The sequence below is a fragment of the Sardina pilchardus genome, chromosome 15, assembly GCF_963854185.1.
Source record: "Sardina pilchardus chromosome 15, fSarPil1.1, whole genome shotgun sequence".
Classification (NCBI taxonomy): Eukaryota; Metazoa; Chordata; class Actinopteri; order Clupeiformes; family Clupeidae; genus Sardina; species Sardina pilchardus.
Genome location: NC_085008.1, coordinates 24,576,102 through 24,598,167, shown reverse-complemented (window position 1 = coordinate 24,598,167; position 22,066 = coordinate 24,576,102). Strand labels below are relative to the sequence as shown.

Sequence of the window (22,066 nt, the reverse complement as noted above, 5' to 3'; positions counted from 1 at the left end):
CAATGCAGGCCTGTCAGTCAGGCCCTTTGCAGTCCCGACATATTTTTCACTCTTGTGAAGCAGGCAGTTCAACAGACTGGTCTAGCCTTTGCTAGCTCAGCACGAGAGTAGCGGTCCTCAAACCGCAAGGCGTCTCTGGAAGCGGAGGCAGCAGCTGTATCAAAAAGCTTGCTCAAATTTGGTCGCCTCCAGACACTGCAAGCAGGGCGTGGCTCAGACTCCCAAGACTTGCAGCAAATGCGGAGAGGGACGTCGACGTTTGCTCACGAGGCCCTGATGAAAGGACAGGCTCGGTCTTCGAAAATCACAAGATAATGGCAGCGGTGGGATTTGAACCCACGCCTCCGGAGAGACTGGAGCCTAAATCCAGCGCCTTAGACCGCTCGGCCACACTACCCCACGGTTGGAGGTCCTCAGAAGGGAAGAGTTCCTCGCTTCGGTCAGCGAGATGGCGGGCAACAGAAGTGTCACGACTGTGGTTTGAGGGCAAGGCCCAAGCCATCTCTTCTTGCGCTGCTGGTCATAATGGCAGCGGTGGGATTCGAACCCACGCCCCCGAAGAGCCTTAATCCAGCGCCTTAGACCGCTCGGCCACGCTACCGCAGTGGTGGCTCACCAATGAGGCGGGGCGATCTTACAGCAAGACCGGAGGCCCTAGGGAGGCAGTAAAGAGGACCTTAAAGAGAGGGTCGTTGCGTTGGCCGGGAATCGAACCCGGGTCAACTGCTTGGAAGGCAGCTATGCTAACCACTATACCACCAACGCCACACAGACAGGGGAAAAGCCTTCGCATCAAGGCTAAGCCAATGCAGGCCTGTCAGTCAGGCCCTTTGCAGTCCCGACATATTTTTCACTCTTGTGAAGCAGGCAGTTCAACAGACTGGCCTAGCCTTTGCTAGCTCAGCACGAGAGTAGCGGTCCTCAAACCGCAAGGCGTCTCTGGAAGCGGAGGCAGCAGCTGTATCAAAAAGCTTGCTCAAATTTGGTCGCCTCCAGACACTGCAAGCAGGGCGTGGCTCAGACTCCCAAGACTTGCAGCAAATGCGGAGAGGGACGTCGACGTTTGCTCACGATGCCCTGATGAAAGGACAGGCTCGGTCTTCGAAAATCACAAGATAATGGCAGCGGTGGGATTTGAACCCACGCCTCCGGAGAGACTGGAGCCTAAATCCAGCGCCTTAGGCCACTCGGCCACACTACCCCACGGGTGGAGGTTCTCAGAAGGGAAGAGTTCCTCGCTTCGGTCAGCGAGATGGCGGGCAACAGAAGTGTCACGACTGTGGTTTGAGGGCAAGGCCCAAGCCATCTCTTCTTGCGCTGCTGGTCATAATGGCAGCGGTGGGATTCAAACCCACGCCCCCGAAGAGACTGGAGCCTTAATCCAGCGCCTTAGACCGCTCGGCCACGCTACCGCAGTGGTGGCTCACCAATGAGGCGGGGCAATCTTACAGCAAGACCGGAGGCCCTAGGGAGGCAGTAAAGAGGACCTTAAAGAGAGGGTCGTTGCGTTGGCCGGGAATCAAACCCGGGTCAACTGCTTGGAAGGCAGCTATGCTAACCACTATACCACCAACGCCACACAGACAGGGGAAAAGCCTTCGCAACAAGGCTAAGCCAATGCAGGCCTGTCAGTCAGGCCCTTTGCAGTCCCGACATATTTTTCACTCTTGTGAAGCAGGCAGTTCAACAGACTGGCCTAGCCTTTGCTAGCTCAAGACAAGAGTAGCGGTCCTCAAACCGCAAGGCGTCTCTGGAAGCGGAGGCAACAGCTGTATCAAAAAGCTTGCTCAAATTTGGTCGCCTCCAGACACTGCAAGCAGGGCGTGGCTCAGACTCCCAAGACTTGCAGCAAATGCGGAGAGGGACGTCGACGTTTGCTCACGAGGCCCTGATGAAAGGACAGGCTCGGTCTTCGAAAATCACAAGATAAGATAAGATTCGGTCAGCGAGATGGCGGGCAACAGAAGTGTCACGACTGTGGTTTGAGGGCAAGGCCCAAGCCATCTCTTCTTGCGCTGCTGGTCATAATGGCAGCGGTGGGATTCAAACCCACGCCCCCGAAGAGACTGGAGCCTTAATCCAGCGCCTTAGACCGCTCGGCCACGCTACCGCAGTGGTGGCTCACCAATGAGGCGGGGCAATCTTACAGCAAGACCGGAGGCCCTAGGGAGGCAGTAAAGAGGACCTTAAAGAGAGGGTCGTTGCGTTGGCCGGGAATCAAACCCGGGTCAACTGCTTGGAAGGCAGCTATGCTAACCACTATACCACCAACGCCACACAGACAGGGGAAAAGCCTTCGCAACAAGGCTAAGCCAATGCAGGCCTGTCAGTCAGGCCCTTTGCAGTCCCGACATATTTTTCACTCTTGTGAAGCAGGCAGTTCAACAGACTGGCCTAGCCTTTGCTAGCTCAAGACAAGAGTAGCGGTCCTCAAACCGCAAGGCGTCTCTGGAAGCGGAGGCAACAGCTGTATCAAAAAGCTTGCTCAAATTTGGTCGCCTCCAGACACTGCAAGCAGGGCGTGGCTCAGACTCCCAAGACTTGCAGCAAATGCGGAGAGGGACGTCGACGTTTGCTCACGAGGCCCTGATGAAAGGACAGGCTCGGTCTTCGAAAATCACAAGATAAGATAAGATTCGGTCAGCGAGATGGCGGGCAACAGAAGTGTCACGACTGTGGTTTGAGGGCAAGGCCCAAGCCATCTCTTCTTGCGCTGCTGGTCATAATGGCAGCGGTGGGATTCAAACCCACACCCCCGAAGAGACTGGAGCCTTAATCCAGCGCCTTAGACCGCTCGGCCACACTACCCGACGGGTGGAGGTCCTCAGAAGGGAGGAGTTCCTCGCTTCGGTCAGCGAGATGGCGGGCAACAGAAGTGTCACGACTGTGGTTTGAGGGCAAGGCTCAAGCCATCTCTTCTTGCGCTGCTGGTCATAATGGCAGCGGTGGGTTGTGGTATTACCCACCTCAGCCAAGCCAGCTGTACCACCAGGCCCCTGCTCCAGACTGCTTTTTTGCCCACCCACTGCTGGTGTGGATGACCTACAGGCTGTGGAAGGCGAGGGTGGTCTGTCCCCACCCCGCTTATGGGCAGTTCATCAGATGACATCAGATGGGGCAGGGCTTCACAAGAGGTCACGACGGGTCTTGGACGTGGACAGGACCTACAACATGGTGACGGAGACGCTGATCTGCACCAAATGTAAAGCCTCCCACGTCTCCTGGAGCCAGACTGTCCTAATGCAGCTGGACTTGGCTCACAGATCAGAGTTCAGGGTCATCCTGACTCAAAAGTGGGTGTCATCTCTCTTTTCTCTTACATTCCCAAATATAATCAGAACAATACTTTCATGAGTTCTTACTGATGTATTTGTCTTTGACAAAGGTATGCCTGTGACATACGGGTGATCCGGCTGCTGCGGGACAGAGGCCTGGGCAACAGCCCTACGCGGCTATTGAAACAGCTGCAGGAGAACCACACAGAGGAGTGGCTTAACCGTGTGGCTCGATACACCACCGAGTGCCTGGCCTTCCTCCAGTGTCCCGGACTAATGCCCATGGTCTTCCCTGAGCCACCAGAGCCTTCTGTGGTGCCATGCTGCAAGTGGCTCCCGTCTGTCTACAGTCAGGACATCCTTAACAGGCTGGATGACATCAAGGCCAAGCTGACATCCGTGTTTGGCACCATTTTAAAGATGGATTCCAACAAAAAGGTTTGAAGATATTATTTACGTTAAAATAGGCTACACGCATTAACTACTTCCAGTCAGTAATTCAGTATTTCTGTATCACATTCAGACTGGTTCATTTTTTATTCACGAATAAGCTTGCTGGGACAGCCAAGGGGGCAGCACTCTGGCTCACATCTGTGGGCAATGAGTATGGCCAGATACTCATCAGTGTGCTGACCGGTCAGGAGGGAGCTGGACTGGACTTGATGGCAGAGGACCTGGTGAGGAGGTACCAGCAGGCGGGCGTGGATCCCCCTGTTGCCCTCTATGTAGACTGTGGCTGCTGTGCCATCTCTCTTGGGACTGTGGCCCAAGCCATCTCTTCCTGCGCTGCTGGTCATAATGGCAGCGGTGGGATTCGAACCCACGCCCCCGAAGAGACTGGAGCCTTAATCCAGCGCCGTCGGCGCTGGATTAAGGCTCCAGTCTCTTCGGGGGCGTGGGTTCGAATCCCACCGCTCACGAGGCTTAGACTCCCAAGACTTGCAGCAAATGCGGAGAGGGACGTCGACGTTTGCTCACAAGGCCCTGATAAAAGGATTTTCCATTTTCTCTCTGTAGGCCAGTTTGGCAGTCCTGATTCCCCTCTTTAGATCAGTCCTAGCAGTGGAGTATAGGGCTATGTCCCCAGACCTGAAGGCTCGGTCCCACACCTTGAGAAGTTTGTGTAGCCTACTTCTGAAGTCATCCAAGGTGCCTGGTTAGGAAATACCCTGATGCATTAATTTAATGACGTCATACCTAACATTAAAGTAGTCTACAGAAAACTTGTAATACATTTATTTTTCATATTAATCTAAGTAATCAATGTTTCATCGCGATATCTAGGCCTTCTTGTTATAGGCTACCCTATTCGCCTATTTCCGCCTTATGCACCACATTGGACAAGAAAAGCTTAATATACAAAATTGCCCAATGGATATCACCGGGCACCCTCCTAATCTTAAAGAGGTAGTCTACCCCTAGTCTACTAGATTCTGCAAAAAAAAAAAAAACTTTAACCGACAAAACCAGGTCGGAACCTATAGGTTGGGTGTTGCAGTGAGTCAGCACGTTACGATAAAAGAAGGATTTGTGAACGTTAAAATTTGTATTATTGGGCAAACAAGATATTCCGTGTCTTAGTGAATATTTAAGGAGCAGAATAGCGAGCTATAGCAGAGGATGCCGTTTCAATATAGCTAATGCTCCACTGGAAAACAAACGACAGCACTGAGAGCCTTTATTGCAAGCAGCCCAAAGGCGTTGCCACTCTCGCCACTAGATGGCAATACAGCACCAGGATGAATGTGAAATTCAGGATATTTCAATAGAAGAAGAAACAGAACGGACGGTTGGTTCCAGTTTACTGACCAGTGATCGTGGTCGTGACAATGTAGCAGTTTTGGTTAAATGTGAAAGGGTTTTTTTTGTTTGTATTTTGGCTACAATGTCTTCAGTTACGGCTGATGAATTGTCCGTGTTGTCAGCGATATATTGCGGCATGGACGAGTTCGAACTGCTGGAAGAATCAGGTAGGATATCCTCAAATCCAGACACATTTTATACAATTAATTGAGTAGGCAAAAGTTATAGTTTAGGATGTCGAGGAAATATCGTCTTCTGATGTGTCATTTTTTGGTTCTTTTGCAGCTGATAAAGGATTTGTGTTTCGCATAAAACTTTTGGTGGAGGCAGTTCCTTTCAGCATTATATTCCATCTGTCACCAGAATATCCGAAGTGTCCTCCAGCTATCAGTGTTACCTCCGAAGGCTTGTCTCGACACCAGTGTCAGTCAATAAAGGAAAGGTTGAATGAGAAAGCGGTGGAATTACAGCCGGAGCCAATGATTCACCAACTACTGTCCTGGTTTCAAGAGAACTCCTTAGGGCTTATCATGTCACCCATTGCACCAACACAAAAGGACGAACAGGGCACATGGGTTGCCCTGTTGCATCTGGACCACATGAGGGCAAAGACTAAATGTGAGAATTATTGAAAAATTTACATCAGAGTTGGACCTGACTGGAAGACTCTTCATGGGTAGAGTGATACTAATAATGTTGCAAGGGGCAAGAAAAAACATTAAGGTAAGCCTAAACAGGCAGCTGAAACTCATAGGGTTGCTATCTGAAAATGAACATTATGTAATTGTTATTGGTGTCTTTCAAATCAGATATGTAGGCTAATTTGAAATTATATTAAATGAAATGTTTTATGATTCTCAATGCAGGAGTATCTACATTTACAGAAATCAGTAAGAGTGGACATAGATTCATCTGGTAAAAAATGCAAGGAGAAAATGATGAGAGTTCTTTGTGAGTCTCCTCTCTCAGCTGGCCTCCAACAGTAAGGCTTGCAGTTTCTTAGTTAGTAAATGTTACAAGCATATGAATGATTCAACTGATTTGGAGACCCTTTCAATTGCTTTACAAATTATCACGTGGCACAGTAAACAACATTGAGCTAAGGGTATGGGACAACCATGCCCTGTTGCACTAAAGGTTGTTTAATAAGTGTTCATTAAGGTTCATAACAACTTGTTCCCTCTGTCCTGTAGGTTATCTACGTTTGATGTGAAAGAATGTTCGACTCTTGAAGATCTCAAAATGGAATTCCAGGCAATCGGTTTCAGAGGGATGTATGACGAGTTTGTACCCTCATTGCTATAATAAAGTTATGACATGGTAACATTGATGGATCTGTGGGAGTTGCTGCTCCCTGTAGTACATGTACTTGGTCTATCCGGGTTTCATCCAGTCCCTTGAATACTCAGAATACCATGAATATTGAATTTTAGAAACACTGGGTACAAATATTTGATTAAGTACTACAGCAAGAACCTATAAATCATAAAGACTATAACGTGTTATTCATGTCTTATTATTTTCTATTGGCCAGAGTTAGACCAGAGGGTCACTTGAAGGTGAAATTAGTGGGTTAGCAGAGTGTTGTAAGTAGGTTTGCAATGGCGTTAAGGCAGCCTGTCCCCAAAACACAAAAACCTGTGTGGAGTTTCTCTGGGAATGCTGAACTTTTCTGGTGTGTTTCGTTTGGTCCTTGGTTAAACACATAATGTATGTTGTTTTGGACGAAAGCGTCTGCTAATGATTTTGAATAAAATAGAAATGCAGCTTCAGCACAATTACTGCATCTTTAAAAGATGACTCTGGCGATTTTCAATATAGGACAACATGGTATGGAGGAAGGTGGGACTCAAAGCATGTTAAATCACATCTGTGTATGCTTTTAGAAAGTGTAAAGAGTTGTGGCTGACTGCTACAAAACCTCTTACACCTATCCCTACTTGTCTTGTAGTTGCTTCTGCTAAAAGATCTGTATTCTTTCAAAGCCTTCCTCCATCTTATCTTCAAAGGAAATAGTTAGCTCAATAAAGATACACTCACATTTCCAGGCACAACATATCTGGTCTCATAGCAGTCACAACAATACAATGAGAAACTTGCTGTTGCCTTACGACATCCAGTAGCATTTTTCAACTAAAAGAAAATGGGTTATTGCAGCCCCGTTCAGAATTCTTTGAAATATAACTATTGTAGGCCTACCAGGCCACATTTCCACCAGTTTTGAATGGAACCAGGATGCATCATTAACAAAGGGTGTTGCTGCATGCATAAATAGACGGAAATTAGATGACAGTACCATCAGAAAGGTAGAAACAAGCCGCTTAGCTGTATGCCAGTTAACTAGTTTTGCTTACTCGAAAGGAGAGAAAACTCATGCTTTCAGCTTATAGTGCTAGTGTGTGACCCGTGGAGAGACATACTCACTCGGGTTCAGTGAAAAAAAAAAAAAAACTATTTTTTTTTATTATTATTCCAGCTCCGAACCAACTTCTCAGGTCCAAAAACATGGTGGAATGTTGTTATTTTGGTGGAAATGCTTCATGTTTTGTTCCTGTGTCGATCCCCTTTAACCAATGCTAATGTAAATGAAATGAATGGATTTAAATTAAAAACACTTTGCCGTTTCTAAGGTTTCATTCATTACATTTTGCAATGAACAGTTTGTTTACTACATCATCGAAAATGGTTGTCTTAACTGTACCAGATGTCTCAACTGCACTCCATATGGGTACAGTTGAGATGCAGTCGAGACACAAATGCACCTTATGAGCTAATTGTGGAAAATATCAACTATTTATGGGTATTATTGGTTGATAATATTTTAGTCAACCATCTAAGGAAATGGCATATGTGCAATGTTATGTTGTGGAAAATCACCTCTTTTCAGTATCCATTTTTTATTGATTTGCACATGCCAAAAGTGTCTCAACTGTACTCAGTCTAATGTTCAATCTTAAAAGATTGAGCTTATGGTGATAGCCACTACTTTGCCTCATCTTCCTGTTTGCATTTGCTCAGTGCCACTTTTCTGTCCCTTTTGCACAAAAGGAACTCTGCAGTAGTGGTTCTCAAACTTTTCCCAATGATAGGCTTACCACCTCAGAGAACAATTAACTCTTCAAGTAAAAAATAAAAAAAAACAGTAGTGTAGGCCAATTTATAGGCCTATGAGTTCAGTGTTTTAGGTTTGGCCCTCCACAACAGTCCCAGGTTTTTATTAGGCATCATTGGGGACATTTTGTCCATCGCTGATTTAGATCATGCTACCAAAGCCAGTGCTTCAGCCAGTGCTTCACCTAATTTCGAGTAGCAGCTAGGCCAATTGGTACAAGGGTGAGAAGGCCTTATTGTTTTGTTGCTTTGGGCTACTTCACGCCTGCCAATTACCGCAACATGTGACCAAATATTGTTATGTACAGATTGTCTCTGCAGTCAAATACAAATACACAAAAATAAGTGGTCAAATAGGTTATTCTAAAGCCATCGATAGACTCTCAGTTCTTATAATACCTCCATGGTCTAGGCTACCCTAAAAACATTGATGAACGGAAGCACGACATTGGCGAACACGCCCCTTTGAAAGGCCGTCGCGTTCTCGGTAACGTTCGTCTTTCTTCGTGCATGCTGCCACCATTTTACTAGCTACTGTGCTTCTTCAGACGAGGTTGTGTGTGGCTGACGGTCGAGCAATCAGCATCTAAAGGCGGATAATATTTCTCTGGCAATGGACGGGTATGTACGATTAGAAATATAAACGGTCAAAGCATAACCTGCTGTAGTAATCAATCTATCTGAAGAACATAAGTGGATTTGGGTGAAACATTAATTTGCCAAACAAACAGCAAGCTCACGTTAACGTTAAGTCATCGCGGGCCACGTTTGATTTGAATCGGCAGCTTTGGTGATGTACCAGCCCGTTAGCTATCTAATGCGCATAGGTTAATTACAACCGAATTCGCAGGGATTTAAACAACTCTTACATTTGATGTGTAGTTTTATGTAATTGTATATTATATAATATGTTCTCTGTTGGTTTGAATTACGGTTAGATCAGTACTATACCAATCAGTTGTATTGTAAATTATTGGCTAACGTTAGCTTGCTGCCTAGATGGCAAAGAAGGCGCGCTCCATTGTGATGTGAAATGAATGGCTAACCAAGCGAGTTAGCGACGCCTCCTTTGTCTGAAATCCATTTGGATTCCAAGCCTATATTGTGCCATTGGTATATACATCGATTGAATGCAAGACAATATGTTTTATTATTTGTCGAAAATAGACATCTGATCGTGTCCATCATCCATTTACTGATTGTAATAGTCGATGCCATCAACAGACTATGGTGGCTAACGTTAAAGCTAATTGTGAAATAGCACTTTGCACATTCAGCTAACGTTAAATGGCCAGGGCCTTTCAGCAGTGAGACCTCGGCGTTTACCGGCTAGCAGCTATTGTTCCAATTCATCGCGGTTGTAGTGGTTGATCTTGTTATACTTTCCAAACAACGCGATTAAACTAGGATCAGTTGGCTTTTGGTATGCCACTGCTGCATTGTTGAGGTGTTAACTTACTGGCGTGAAAATGAAGCTAGGTTAACGTTAGCTAATTTGCATGCTCTGGTTGCAAGCTTACTAACGCTAGTTTGAAACAATAACATCTCGTTGCGAAGCTGGGTTAGCAATCAAGCTAATGTTAGCTAAATCCGTGTTTGATATTAAATCGAAGTGTTTTGCAATAGAAATCTAACGTTACATTATTTTTGCAACATAATTACCTAGAGTAGACTACGTCAGACGCATTTGCACGCATCCGCCAGTCGCGCTCTGTGCAACTTGGTGCGTTCTCAAAATAGCGGTAGGCATCAGACAACCTTGCTAACACACTTGTTGGATTATTAGTTCTTTATTAGAGTCGAGCCATTTCCTCACTCTGAAGGCAATAACGTAAGGGTCATAACACTGTGATTAATCTCCAACCTTGCAACTATGCCTTTTTATAAGTTGTCCCCTTTATTGGGCCGCTTACCTAGTTCTCATTTCTGCTTTTATTTCAACAGTGATGTCGCGGTTGGTGTGAAGGTAAATTTTACATACAGTCGACTTTCCACGTATTATCACTTTTACAAAAGCTTTTCCCATAATGGTGTGTGTGTATTTTCTGCTGACTAATTTCCTTCCTGTCTTTATTCTAGAGGGGATCAGATGAGTTGCTCTCAGGGAGCCACTACAACAGCCCCAACTCCTCGGTCACTTGTGAGTTCTTCTCTTAATAAATAATTTCCCCTCATCCAATACAATGTCATACTGCTTTGCCTATGCAGAGATGTGGTGTTTACTTTCCCAACTGAGAAATTTGTGTCTGCTTACACCAAGAGGAGATTTCTTAATATTTTATCCATCTTCCAGATCAGTTTTCTGTCATCTCTGAAATTGTCTTAAGTTTGTAACCCGATGCAAAAATCTTTGAATATCTGATGAGAGAAAAGTTGTGACCAACTCTAATTGAAAGGCTGTGTTCTGGCATAAAGTTGATTATGTGTTCACTCAGCGAATGGAAGTGACAGTAAGAAGCTGAGGGTAGAGGAGAACCCACCCTCCCGGGTTATCCATATCCGGAAGCTCCCTAATGAGGTGTCAGAGACAGAGGTCATTGCTCTGGGCCTGCCTTTTGGAAAGGTCACCAACATCCTTATGCTGAAGGGTAAAAATCAGGTACAGACTTTTGTGGACTCCTACTCTCCTACTCTTTCTGAGCAATCTGTGATGACTCTTTCAAATGAATAAAGGATGATCTCATCATTCTACTGATGCGTTTTGGCTGGCTGAGGCTAAACGGGATTTTTGTTTGCCGTAGGCGTTCCTTGAAATGGGCACAGAGGAAGCAGCCATCACCATGGTGAACTATTACACGACAGTGACTCCCCAAGTGCGAAACGTCCCTGTTTTCATCCAGTACTCCAACCACAAAGAGCTGAAGACAGACAGTGCTCTGAATCAGGTGGGTGACCAGCATCTCTGCTGCAGTTTTAAACCCCTTCTGGCTTCTTGCATTCTGTCTAGTACATGAGAACTACTTAACAAGTGTGTGTGGTGCTTATACAGTAATTAGAAACAGTCACAAATCCTGACATCCATTCCTCCTTACTCTACCATACATGCACATTTATTCATTTAGCAGACGTCTTTTATCGAAAGCGACTTGCATGTCAATTTCATTACAAAGTCCACCGTCCCTGGAGCAACTTATGAGGTTAAGTGCCTTGCTCAAGGGCACAGTGGTTGAAGCTGGGAATTGATTCATGCTAGCCCAGCTCTGTAATCAAGTACACTGCCACGTAAGGGATAATCAACGACATGCCGTGCGTTTATAGGAAAATAATGCACGTTCGAAGTGGTTATAAGGACCCGACGCCGCAGGCATTATTTTCCTATAAGCGCACGGCGCGGAGTTGTTTATCCCGCTTATACCACTGCTACTATCACTTTCGTTTATATTGCCGCTGTCTTAGATACAACGTTGTTGTTTTTACCGTTGCATTGACATTGGCGAATTAATATTCAAGTGTAATAAGCCCAAAAGTAGGGAACTACTTCATAGCCGTGCGGTATATAGAAAAATAATGCACGTTCCAAACAGCGCATCACAATAGGAAATTTGACCAAGCAGTGGTATAATCCTCTATACATGGCTGGTTCTGTTTGATAGATACTTTATTGATTCAGAAGGAAATATAGGTGTCCAGTAGCTTAAACACATCATACATACAGAGACATACATTCACATAGGTACACACACACACGTGTTCCAACGTTAACCTGCCGTTGTATGGATTTGTGTGGTGCCCAGCGAGCTCAGGCAGTGCTGCAGGCGGTGTCGGCCGTGCAGGACGGGAGCTCCCCCAACTCCGAGTCTGGAGGCAGCGAGAGTGTGCTGCCGGCTCCCAGCCCCGTGCTCAGGATCATCATCGACAACATGTTCTACCCCGTCACACTGGACGTGCTGCAGCAGGTGGGGCTCACAACCTTTCCACCCAAAAAGCCCCCTCAACTTCAGGGGTGCTTTTGTGTTAAAATGTCACTGTTCCATACACTCCTCAGTTTTGGGGATTTTAGTTATGGTTATGTTTAGTAGGAAAAGAAACTTTGCACTTATGCATAGAGTCTTTTAAAGTTTATTGTACCCTGTTCTTGTTGGAAGGCACAGTTGGACATAAATACTCAAATTAATGTAATTTTAATTAATTTAATGAATGCTTCAACAAAACTGTTAATGGTAGAAATTATATAACACCACAGAAGATTAGCTTCCATACCTACTTGCTTTTGTAATTTCTTGGCATGATATCTGAAATAAGCTGGTGATATCTTTTCATGTTGTCCGTCAGCTTAATGTTACATGCCTAGCTTGCAATTCTTTGAGTGGACTCAATTGGCCACTGAATCACAGGACGAGCCTCTGGTTGCTAGGTGACCACAGCAAACAAAGCCAAAGAGTCACCTCCCTTTGCTAGCTCTTTGCCAGCTCTTTGCTGTCTCAGCCTGCAAAATACAGTTTACAGGCTTCGTTGTATTTATGCTTATGTGACTGTCCATTACATGATGGTAGACTGAAGTTATAGACATACTAGCAGTAATGGTAGTATGTGGTTTTGATCCAAATTATTTGGGAAGAATATGTTATACTAGCAAACTGCTGTCTAGTCTCCTGGTGGGGTGCTGAAGAACCTTGAGTTTTTCTGAATGGTTTTATAACTAAATTCTTGCTGTCACTACAGATATTCTCCAAGTTTGGTACGGTCATGAAGATAATCACCTTCACCAAAAACAACCAGTTCCAGGCTCTGCTTCAGTACAGTGAGCCAGTCAATGCTCAGCAAGCCAAACTGGTGAGTTTTCAAGACCCAGTAATGGGTGCCTCTACCCTGCTCCTGTGCACGGTTTTGTGGAAATCAAATGAGTTGCCCTGTTGCTGAGGAGGAGACTCAAAGTGACGCTTTTTGTCTTTGTCTCTGTCTCTCACCCTCCTGCCTTCTCGCCCAGTCTCTGGATGGCCAGAACATCTACAACTCTTGCTGCACGCTGCGTATCGACTACTCCAAGCTGGTCAACTTGAACGTGAAGTACAACAACGACAAGAGCCGTGATTACACACGCCCGGAGCTGCCGGCTGGTGATGGCCAGGACTCCAGCATGAACAAGGACTCCACCTCCCTCCTCGGTAAGTCCCTCACCCTGCCCCACTTCTCCCCTTCACACCCCCTGTTCCACTAGGCCCGAATACCATCTCCTCTACAACAGTACCTTTTCTCTTAACAGGCCTGGCCTTTTTTGCTCAGTGTAACATGAAAGTCACAGCCGTTTTTGCCATAACACACCATATTGTTTGATAACCACACCTGCCTTTAAAATCCCATCTTACATACGACATGCTTCTGATTCATCAGCTAGCTGCACGTCTGCTGTGTGAGTGTGAGAGAGAGGGAGGAGCTGTGTTCCCCATACCTCCCCTGTTTTTTTCTGCCCGTGACTCATTTTAACCTCGGTGCTCAAGCTACAGGCTGCAGGAAGTGTTTTGAGAAGCAAATGACCTAGCACAGAATTTGCAGTTTTATTTCGCACAGTGGATTTATTTTTGTGCTTGATATTCAAAAGCACAAAATCACATGGTGTCATACGGCTAGTTTTGCCCAGCATGAATTTCTGATCTGTAGTGTAGGTACGATTTGGTAATAGGTGTTTTTATTCCGAACAGTTGACCAACCCTTTTGCGTTCCCTCGCAAACTCAAGGATTGCAACGGAACGCAATAGGATTGCAAAGACTGTGTACAATTCTCATGTGTTCAGATTGTTTTAAACTGGTCCAGTATGAGGCCATTCATGTCCATTCAGAACTGGTTTATTGGTGAAGAGGTTACCAGCGAGTAGGCCTATTTTCATATAATCCATATTTGTATCTGATAGATTGCTGAAAGTGAATAACGTATTGTGAGTACTTTGGATTACATCAGCATTGCGTTATATCGGAAAGCCGAAGTTGCAGGATAGTGCAGAGTGCACGGGGCCCTCTCTCACACGCAGACACCAAATCAACCACCATGTCGTCCACTGGCCTCTTTCTCTCTCTCTCTCTCTTCTGACTTTCTCTCTGATCTTCTTACTCCCTTTCTCTCACCCTCTCTCTCATTCTCTCTCTCTCTCTCTCTGACTGTCTCTGTCTATCACTCACTCTCTCTCTCCCACTTTCTCTCTTGCTCTGTCTCTTTCTTTCTTTCTTTCTATCTGCACATTCTCCATAGGTTCTCCAACTGCAGCTCCCTTCTCTAGTGGTGGAGGCTTTTCGTCTTCTCTTTGCCTAGCACAGGGCAGAGGTACCTATGCTTCCATTATCTCCTCTCTTTCTACCTTCTTCTCTCTCTCTCTCCCTCTCACTCGCTCGCTCTCTGACACTCGTCTGTTCCTAACCCAGCATTGTGTCCCTTTTTTTTTACTCATGTGGGAGAAAAGGCTCTTGGTTTTTATTTATTTTTTTGATATTTTTCCACCACTGCATTGGGAAGTAGGGCGCAGCAACATGCCCTACTAACATGTCCTCCGTAACCTGTAGGTCCTGTGTGTGTGCGTGGCGTCTTCAAGATTGACTAAAACTGTGGATGTGCTGTGTAGCGTGTCTACTGCCTGCAAAAAGCACAGGTTGATGAGTTGGCTTGTGTGGTGTAGAGGTAGTCATGTCAGAGGTAGATCCTCCTGTCTTCATTATGTTGACTTTTTTTTGTCACTTATTATTGACTTTCGTTTACTCAAATGTGAGGGTTTTTTTTTTTTTTTTTTGTCCTTAGCTGCAAACGCATACACACACACACACACACACACACACACACACACACACACACACACACACACAGGGTTTCGGCGGAGTCTTAAGTCTTGTAAAATTCAAACCTGAAATTATATTCTTTAAATGGTTTTAGGTACGCCATAAATGTTCATTTAACACTACTTCTGCAGTGGTCAATTTTTTTTTTTTTTTTTAACATTATTGACTAGTTTTTGATACTATAGTTATTTTCCTCAATGATACAGATACTTTCACTATCTGAAAAAAAGGTTTTGATACAACAAATAGTACATTTTGATGTACTATTTTATTATTATTTATTTTTTGCCAGTAACGGTGTGAAGCTAGCTTTGTTTCACCCATAATGGTCTTAAAAAGGTCTTACATTTCATTTGTTGAAACCTGCAGAAACCATGTATATTCCACTGACTATAGTTGAGCTTAGTGGTGCTGTCCATTTGTAATATTCCAGATACATGAGGAGTTTTTTGTGTTTTTTTTTTTGTTTTTTTTTTTCCCTGTCCCTCTTCCTCATTTGTCAGTTGCATTCCCTTCATGGCTGCCGTGGCAAGCCTTGCGTCCATGCTGTGGACAGTGGGGGGCACCATACACACGATAACCAACCTCTTGATCTCTTCCTTCCTTCCTTTCCTCCCTCACTTCCTCCCTCCCCCTCTCCTCGTTTGCCCCCACACTCTACCCTCTCTTCTCTCCCCGTCCCTCAGGAGCCATTTCCCCGCTGAGCGCGGCGGCCGCAGCAGCAGCGGCGGCAGGCAGGGTGGCCCTCGCCGGCCACTCGGGCTCCAGCGGCGTGCTCCTGGTCAGCAACCTCAACGAAGAGGTCAGTATGCCTTTCGCCCCACTGCAGCACATGTTCACATCACTGTCGTGTGTGTATTTATACACACACTGTCTTGTCTCTCTCTCTCTCACACATTCACACACACGTGACACACTTGAGTAGACACACTCAGGGACCGAGAAACCACACCCAAAATCATTTATTTCTGTTCTTTCATGTCAAGTTCTAGGAAGGCCCTTACAAGTACAATTTCCTCTCAGTTGTAGCACTATAACTAGGTCAGTTTGTTTGTATTTGTTTATTAAAGATAAGTTCAGTCCCTCTAAGAAACAGGATTTTAATACTGCTGACTAACTCGGCTAGTAGAGCTAAATTGTGTTTGAAAGTGGTTCATATAATAGCTGTTCACCACTCTCTTGTTGAAATAGGCACTGAAACTGAATTAAAATCTCACTAGCAAAGACCAGACCAAAGTTCACCTCAAATGTCTTCCATAAGGGTCACATTGAGCAATGTTCAGTCGTCTCTTTAGTTTGTTTATCACCTGTCCATGCACTCTACACGTGAACGTTCTGAACCTCTGCTGATGCAATCACCCATTCACCTGTTTTTACAGTATGACTCGGCTGCAGTGCCAATGTAGGGTCTACCTGCAGTATCTCTTCTGCTATCTTTGCAAATGATCTCTCTCTCTCTCTCCCTCCCTCTCTTATCTCTTTCTCTAACTCTCTCCTTCTCTTTTCCTCTCATTCTCTAACTCTCTTCCCTCTCCCCCTCTTTCTCTCTTCTCTTTTTCTCCAACTCTCTCTCTCTCTTTCTTCTGTCTTCTCCTCTCTTTCTCTAACTCTCTCTCTCCCCTCCCCTCGGTCTCTCCCTGAGCACTTACTAGCTAGCAGTTAATGGTCTCTTCTGGAGGGTCTCATCTCTTTTCTCTTCTGATGCTCTGCTGCTACTCTGATAAGCTATTCACAGTTGGTATGAAATGTGGTAGCCAAAACTGTCTCTCTTTCTACTGTTATCTTTCTACCTATCTAGCTCTCCCTTTCTCTCTCTCTCTCTCGTTCTATCTATTTAGCTCTCTCTCTCTCCCTTGTCTTTCATATACACACATTTCTTCTCACTCTTTATTTTAACTTGCCCTTTCTCTCTGTATCTCTAAACTCTCTCTCTGTCTTTCTCCTCCAAGTGACAGAAGTAGTGACCTCTTTAGCTCACTGTGTCCTTCAGTGCCGCTGCTGTTTGCTGCAGCGGGCGGCGTGAAGGCCACGTCCTGGTGCCATAACTCTGTCCGGTGGTTTCATGTGTCCTGCATGGCTGCTGCTGCTAACCTCTTAACCAGCCTGCCTTCTCATCTCTATTGCATGACCCTGCCTTCTTACTGCAGTTAGCCAACCAGAGAGAGAGAGAGAGTGTGTGTCTGTCTGTTTGTCTGTCTGTCAGTCTGTGAGGTGAGTGAGTGAGTGTGTGTGTGTGTGCGTGTGTTTGTGTGTGTGTGCGCGCGCGCCTGCTCAGCCCACCTCTGATCCCAGGTGACTATATTTGGAGTGTTTGGCTTGTTTAGCCTCAAAGGTGTCTGCTGCAGAATCCCCAGAGGTGTGTGTGTGTGTGCGCGCGTGTGTGAGTCCAGCTGTGTTCTGAGCCGTGTACTGAGCAGACTCCTGCATTCTTGTGAACTGACCTATGTATTATTTTTTGTCCCTCCCCCTCCTTCCCCCCTCACCCCCAACCCCCCTTTTGTTTTTTTTGTTCCCCTCCCCATTGCTTTTCATCCTCCCTCCCCTTATCTCTCTCCCTCTCCCTCTCTCTCTCTTTCTTTCTCTCCCTCTCCCTCTCTCTCTTGTCTTTGCTCTCTCTCTCTCTCTCTCTCTCTCTCTCTCTCTCTCTCTCTCTCTCTCTCTCTCTCTCTCTCTCCCCTTCCTCTGGCCCTTTTGCTCTCTCTTACTCTCTCTATGTCCTGAATGCTCCCCCCCTCCCCTGCTCTACCCTCCCTGCCCACCCCACCGTGTTCATGCTTGTGCCTGGACCCCCCCCCCCCCCCCCCCCAACAATCCTCCCCTCCCCACCCTTGACCAACACTCCCCCCACCTCCACCCCACCCCAATTAACCACCCTGACTCTCACCCCACCCCACCCCACCCCGACCCCATGCACCATGACCTCCACCTCACCATTCTGCGGGAAACCACCCCTCCGTTATGGACGATCTGTACATCTCTCGGCTCTCTACCTCGACCTCTCTCTACCTGTCTCACGCTGCTTGCTCTTCTCTCCTTCTAAAGATGGTTACGCCCCAAAGTCTCTTTACCCTCTTCGGTATGTTATCGTTAGCACTCTACCTTTCTTTCTCTCATTCTGTTGCTTTTTTTTTTTTTTTATTTATTTATTTATTTATTTATTTATTCATTTATTTATTTATATCTATCTATCTATTAAAGCCTCTCTCTGAGCTAAAGGTAGCAAACGGTAGTACTAGTGGTTTAGAACAGCCTCATCATATTTTTGTTTTTTTATATATTTTTTTCTATATAAATATATATATTTTTTTCTGTATCTACATATATCTGTGTGTTATATCTATGGACGAGGTTTAGTAATCAGAGACATTTTTGTGTCTCTTGTGTTTTTCCATGGACAGTCTAGAGTAATGCATGCCAGCTTATTTGCATGGAGGCTTTCTGGTCCTTAACTGTGCCATTTCACACTTTTTTTTTTTTTTTTTTTTCCTTTTTTCTTTTTATGTCGGAGGGCGTCTCAGTACGATCTCTTTCTATCTCTCTCTGTTTAAAAACAAAGAAAAAAAACAAAACAAAAAAAAAACAGTTGGTCTACTTTGATCGGAGTAAATCATTTCGATTGAATGTTCCATCTTTTTTTCACCTTCTCGTGTCTACTCTAAGCTTCTGAAGCACTAACTTGTCCTTCATGGTTCCACCTCTCCCTTCCTTTCCTTTTCCTTCCTGTCCTCCCTCCATCTGACTCTCGTTTCAAGGAGTGTATGGTGACGTGCAGCGCGTGAAGATCCTCTTTAACAAGAAGGACAGTGCCCTGATTCAGCTGTCTGATGGAAACCAGGCCCAGTTGGGTGAGTGCCCTCTTAGAGAGAGATGTTGTGTTTGAATGACCGTAGCATTGATGCCATTGACATTTCTTGATGGTCTCGTCTCGTGACGTTTGACTTGACGTGACGTTTTTCGATTGATACAGAACTGGTTCTTGAACCAGGTTCAGTTCAGAATTCTTTGAACCTTGGTGCTCTCTAGTGAACCACCCGCCGTTTCCACCAGTTTTGAACGGAACCTTATGGGGCTTTTCCACTGCATGGTATCGACTCTAGTCTACTCTACTCGATTTTGGTAGTGGGTGTCGTTTTCCACTGCAACAAAGATAGCGATTGCCTCAGCTCGCTTGGAACCTCAGCGAACAGAGGTGATGCCAAAAATAGTACCAGATACCAGTTTTTGCCAATTAAAAACCAAAAAAAGCGAGTGGTCTTGTCGACCTGAGTTGATGCCATGCAGTGGAAAAGCCCCAGAAGAGGGTGTAGCATGCACAGCTAACCTGTCGAATAACAGGTTCCATCCTGTCCAGTTGTTGGTGCCATCTTTAGTTGACTCTCTGTTACACGGTTCTCTTTAGCCATGAGCCACCTGAACGGTCAGAAGATGTACGGTAAGATCATCCGCGTGACACTCTCCAAGCACCAGACAGTGCAGCTACCCCGGGACGGCCTAGATGACCAAGGTCTCACCAAGGACTTTGCCAACTCGCCCCTGCACCGCTTCAAGAAGCCTGGCTCCAAGAACTTCCAGAACATCTTCCCTCCCTCTGCTACCATGCACTTGTCCAATATCCCGTGAGTACCAACACAACTGCCAAAGCCACTCCACATTTATTTATGTTATTCCATATACATTACAATTAATTATGACAATTTTTAAAAGCCCTTCAAAAGATGGGAATTTTGCCATTGCCTTTTTCTTTCAGAAGTTAGGTTTTCTCACTCTCCCAAAGTTAAGGTGGCTGTGCTCATAACATTCCCCTGCTTTGTCGTCGATTCTATAGGGAGGATGTGACTGAAGAGGACCTGCGATTGCTCTTCTCCAATGCTGGTGGAACTGTGAAGGCTTTCAAGTTCTTCCAGTAAGTTAATCTGTCGTTTTTTTGATCCCAATATTACTGAGATGTTCAAAGGTTAGCCTTTTGTGCTATTGCCACATTGCTGTGTTTACTAAGCCTTGGTGGTTGTTGTTGTTGCTTCTCCCTCACAGAGACCGCAAAATGGCGCTGTTGCAGATGGCCACAGTGGAAGAGGCCATTCAGGCCCTAATCGACCTGCACAACTACGACATGGGAGGTGGACATCGCCTCAGGGTGTCATTCTCCAAGTCTACAATCTGAAGTCCCCCCCAACATCCCCCCCCCCCACTCCCCAAAAAAAAAACCTTACACACACTTGTACTCCCCCACTCCCTTTCCTCCCTCCAACACACACACACACACACACACACACACACACACACACAAAACAACCCCCTTTGGAGCTCAGACAAAACCCCATCATTCCTTTCGAGACCACATTGATACTGCAGATTATGGCTCCTTGTCACTCTTTTGCTCTCAACTTTCCCTTCCTGATTATTTAAGATGTTTCCTTTTTTTTTTTTTTGTGGTTGGCATTTTCTCTCCCTTCCCTCCCCTCCCCTCTATGTTTGACTGTGGAGAGTAGTAGTCCCCTTGTTTTTAAGTGTGAATGGATTGACAAAAGTGCCTTACCCAGCAAAATAGCATCATCGTTTTGCTTCCTCCTTGTTGTGTGAAGGTGGTCATGTTGAGGCGCATTCTGCTGAGGTGGTGTAAGCGACGCAATCTGTTCCCTCCCCATATCCCTTGATATCCCTCCACCTCCACCCCATCCCAACCCCCAACACGCTGTGGACAGTGGCAGATACGCCCCCTGTAAGGTTTGACCCTCCCCAGCTGTTATCTCTGGCTGTGTGAAAAAGCGATGGCAAACATGGATGATTTCTGGTCCCACTTCAGCCCTGACAATTTGGCCAGCTTTTCTTTTTGTAAGTGTAAACCTGATGGCTGGCTTTCGCTCTTGAAGTCTGTGCTTTTGAACACTTTCCACTTTAATGGGAAGGATTTAAATGGGTGTGTATTTTTATTTGGATTTAGATGTTGGACCTAACTTGCTTCTGTGTTTTTTGGTCTGTTTTGTGTTTCTTTTCCCTCCCTTTTTAAGAAAACAAGACAGAAATAACTGAGATTTATTAATTTTTTAAAGCCTATAAGTTACTTATGGGTGATGGCAGTTTCTGGGGTGAGTTGCCATGGCCTGTTTCCCGGGGGGGAGGGGGGTTTTGACCAGAGCAGGGTGGGAGGCACCAGGAGAAAGGACTGTTGGGACCAAAGTCAATGTGCCTTTCGTCTTACCTTACTCTGCATTGTAAAAGATGTTTCACCTCTGGAACCTTCTCTGAGTGTAGAACTATAGACTTTTCCCCCAAACACAGCCCCTCCTAACACCCCAACCTCACCGCTCCACACCTTCGACCCGAAGTCAGGGGCCTGTACCGCTTGTACGGGTCCTCTGTTGCTGAGCAAATCCAAACCCGATTGTGCGATCTGAGCTTCTGGGGGGAGCTTCTGTATATTTTCTATTTTGTTTGGAGTTTTTACATCTGTAGTAAATGTAAAATTCAGTATAGTTTGGAAGTGGCACGATTAAACTAAGTTCATTTTCTACCAAGTGAAAAGTTCTGGCAGTCCCTGTGTACGTTCTACTCTGAACCTCTCTGTAGCATGCTGAAATAAACTCTAGCTCTGTCCCTCTATTCTCTCTCTCCCTCTTCTCTGTTTCTCATCTGTCTCGTTCTTATTCTGTCACTCTAATAACTCCTCACTGTCTGCTTGCAAATGCCCAAGAAAACCAAGACTGATTGATTAATGTTTACAGGAATGTCTCTTAAAGGAGTTCAGTGTAACTAACTTGTAGAACATTATAAACCACAATTGCCTGTTTGGTAATGTTGAATTGTAGGAAAACAACAGAGGCAAAGGATGAAGGGTCAGTTTTGTAATTGAAAAGTAGTCGTCCACGACTGCCAATGTTACAGATTTACTATAGATAAACACAATGACCAGGTAATTGATCTAAATACCGAGTTGGTGTTTGTTTTGTTTAATAATTGATACCAGTGATGGCATAATTCTATTTATACTTAATGAAAAGCAGGAAGTATAGAGCATTTTTTCCCCCTTTAAAATAATGCAAGAGAATATAGTTTGCAATCATATTTCATTCAACGTGGCACATTTCTCACATACATTAGGATTTATTTAGGTAACT

At 45.4% G+C, this 22,066-nt stretch overlaps 2 protein-coding genes and 9 non-coding genes across 12 annotated transcripts; 2 read left to right on the top strand and 9 right to left on the bottom strand.

Annotated features, from left to right (window-relative positions):
* Positions 1-315: 315 nt before the first annotated feature.
* On the bottom strand, positions 316-397 carry trnal-uag (transfer RNA leucine (anticodon UAG)). The gene has a single exon. It is a non-coding gene; the product is annotated as a tRNA-Leu (tRNA).
* A 129-nt stretch (positions 398-526) lies between these two features.
* Positions 527-601, bottom strand: trnal-aag (transfer RNA leucine (anticodon AAG)). The gene has a single exon. It is a non-coding gene; the product is annotated as a tRNA-Leu (tRNA).
* Positions 602-693: 92 nt separating this feature from the next.
* trnag-ucc (transfer RNA glycine (anticodon UCC)) lies at positions 694-765 on the bottom strand. Its single transcript has one exon. It is a non-coding gene; the product is annotated as a tRNA-Gly (tRNA).
* Positions 766-1,119: 354 nt separating this feature from the next.
* trnal-uag (transfer RNA leucine (anticodon UAG)) lies at positions 1,120-1,201 on the bottom strand. The gene has a single exon. It is a non-coding gene; the product is annotated as a tRNA-Leu (tRNA).
* A 129-nt stretch (positions 1,202-1,330) lies between these two features.
* trnal-aag (transfer RNA leucine (anticodon AAG)) lies at positions 1,331-1,412 on the bottom strand. The gene has a single exon. It is a non-coding gene; the product is annotated as a tRNA-Leu (tRNA).
* A 92-nt stretch (positions 1,413-1,504) lies between these two features.
* Positions 1,505-1,576, bottom strand: trnag-ucc (transfer RNA glycine (anticodon UCC)). Its single transcript has one exon. It is a non-coding gene; the product is annotated as a tRNA-Gly (tRNA).
* A 452-nt stretch (positions 1,577-2,028) lies between these two features.
* On the bottom strand, positions 2,029-2,110 carry trnal-aag (transfer RNA leucine (anticodon AAG)). The gene has a single exon. It is a non-coding gene; the product is annotated as a tRNA-Leu (tRNA).
* Positions 2,111-2,202: 92 nt separating this feature from the next.
* trnag-ucc (transfer RNA glycine (anticodon UCC)) lies at positions 2,203-2,274 on the bottom strand. The gene has a single exon. It is a non-coding gene; the product is annotated as a tRNA-Gly (tRNA).
* Positions 2,275-2,726: 452 nt separating this feature from the next.
* trnal-aag (transfer RNA leucine (anticodon AAG)) lies at positions 2,727-2,808 on the bottom strand. The gene has a single exon. It is a non-coding gene; the product is annotated as a tRNA-Leu (tRNA).
* A 2,256-nt stretch (positions 2,809-5,064) lies between these two features.
* rwdd3 (RWD domain containing 3) lies at positions 5,065-7,696 on the top strand. Its single transcript, XM_062556714.1, is given in 5 exon segments — positions 5,065-5,245; positions 5,364-5,694; positions 5,696-5,801; positions 5,945-6,029; positions 6,272-7,696. Coding segments are annotated over 5 exon segments (627 nt in total). The 5' UTR covers positions 5,065-5,160; the 3' UTR covers positions 6,292-7,696.
* A 987-nt stretch (positions 7,697-8,683) lies between these two features.
* ptbp2b (polypyrimidine tract binding protein 2b) lies at positions 8,684-21,551 on the top strand. Of its 2 annotated transcripts, XM_062556712.1 has the most exons (15): positions 8,684-8,810; positions 10,134-10,155; positions 10,269-10,329; positions 10,625-10,788; positions 10,931-11,074; positions 11,924-12,085; positions 12,852-12,962; positions 13,117-13,294; positions 14,374-14,445; positions 15,638-15,753; positions 17,994-18,027; positions 18,704-18,796; positions 19,351-19,567; positions 19,777-19,854; positions 19,983-21,551. In XM_062556712.1, exons 1-15 carry the CDS (start codon positions 8,803-8,805, stop codon positions 20,110-20,112), a joined length of 1,590 nt encoding a protein of 529 aa, XP_062412696.1. In that variant the 5' UTR covers positions 8,684-8,802; the 3' UTR covers positions 20,113-21,551. The 2 variants fall into 2 exon arrangements, with proteins under 2 accessions (XP_062412696.1, XP_062412697.1); XM_062556713.1 differs by lacking the exon at positions 14,374-14,445 and having other exon boundaries at positions 8,687-8,810.
* Positions 21,552-22,066: the final 515 nt, after the last annotated feature.

Excerpts from the sequence above, each read along its gene's own strand:
- ptbp2b (XM_062556712.1), top strand. Across the intron at positions 10,330-10,624 it reads CCCCAACTCCTCGGTCACTT|CGAATGGAAGTGACAGTAAG; the intron begins GTGAGTTCTTCT and ends GTGTTCACTCAG. Across the intron at positions 18,028-18,703 it reads AAGTCTCTTTACCCTCTTCG|GAGTGTATGGTGACGTGCAG; the intron begins GTATGTTATCGT and ends TCTCGTTTCAAG.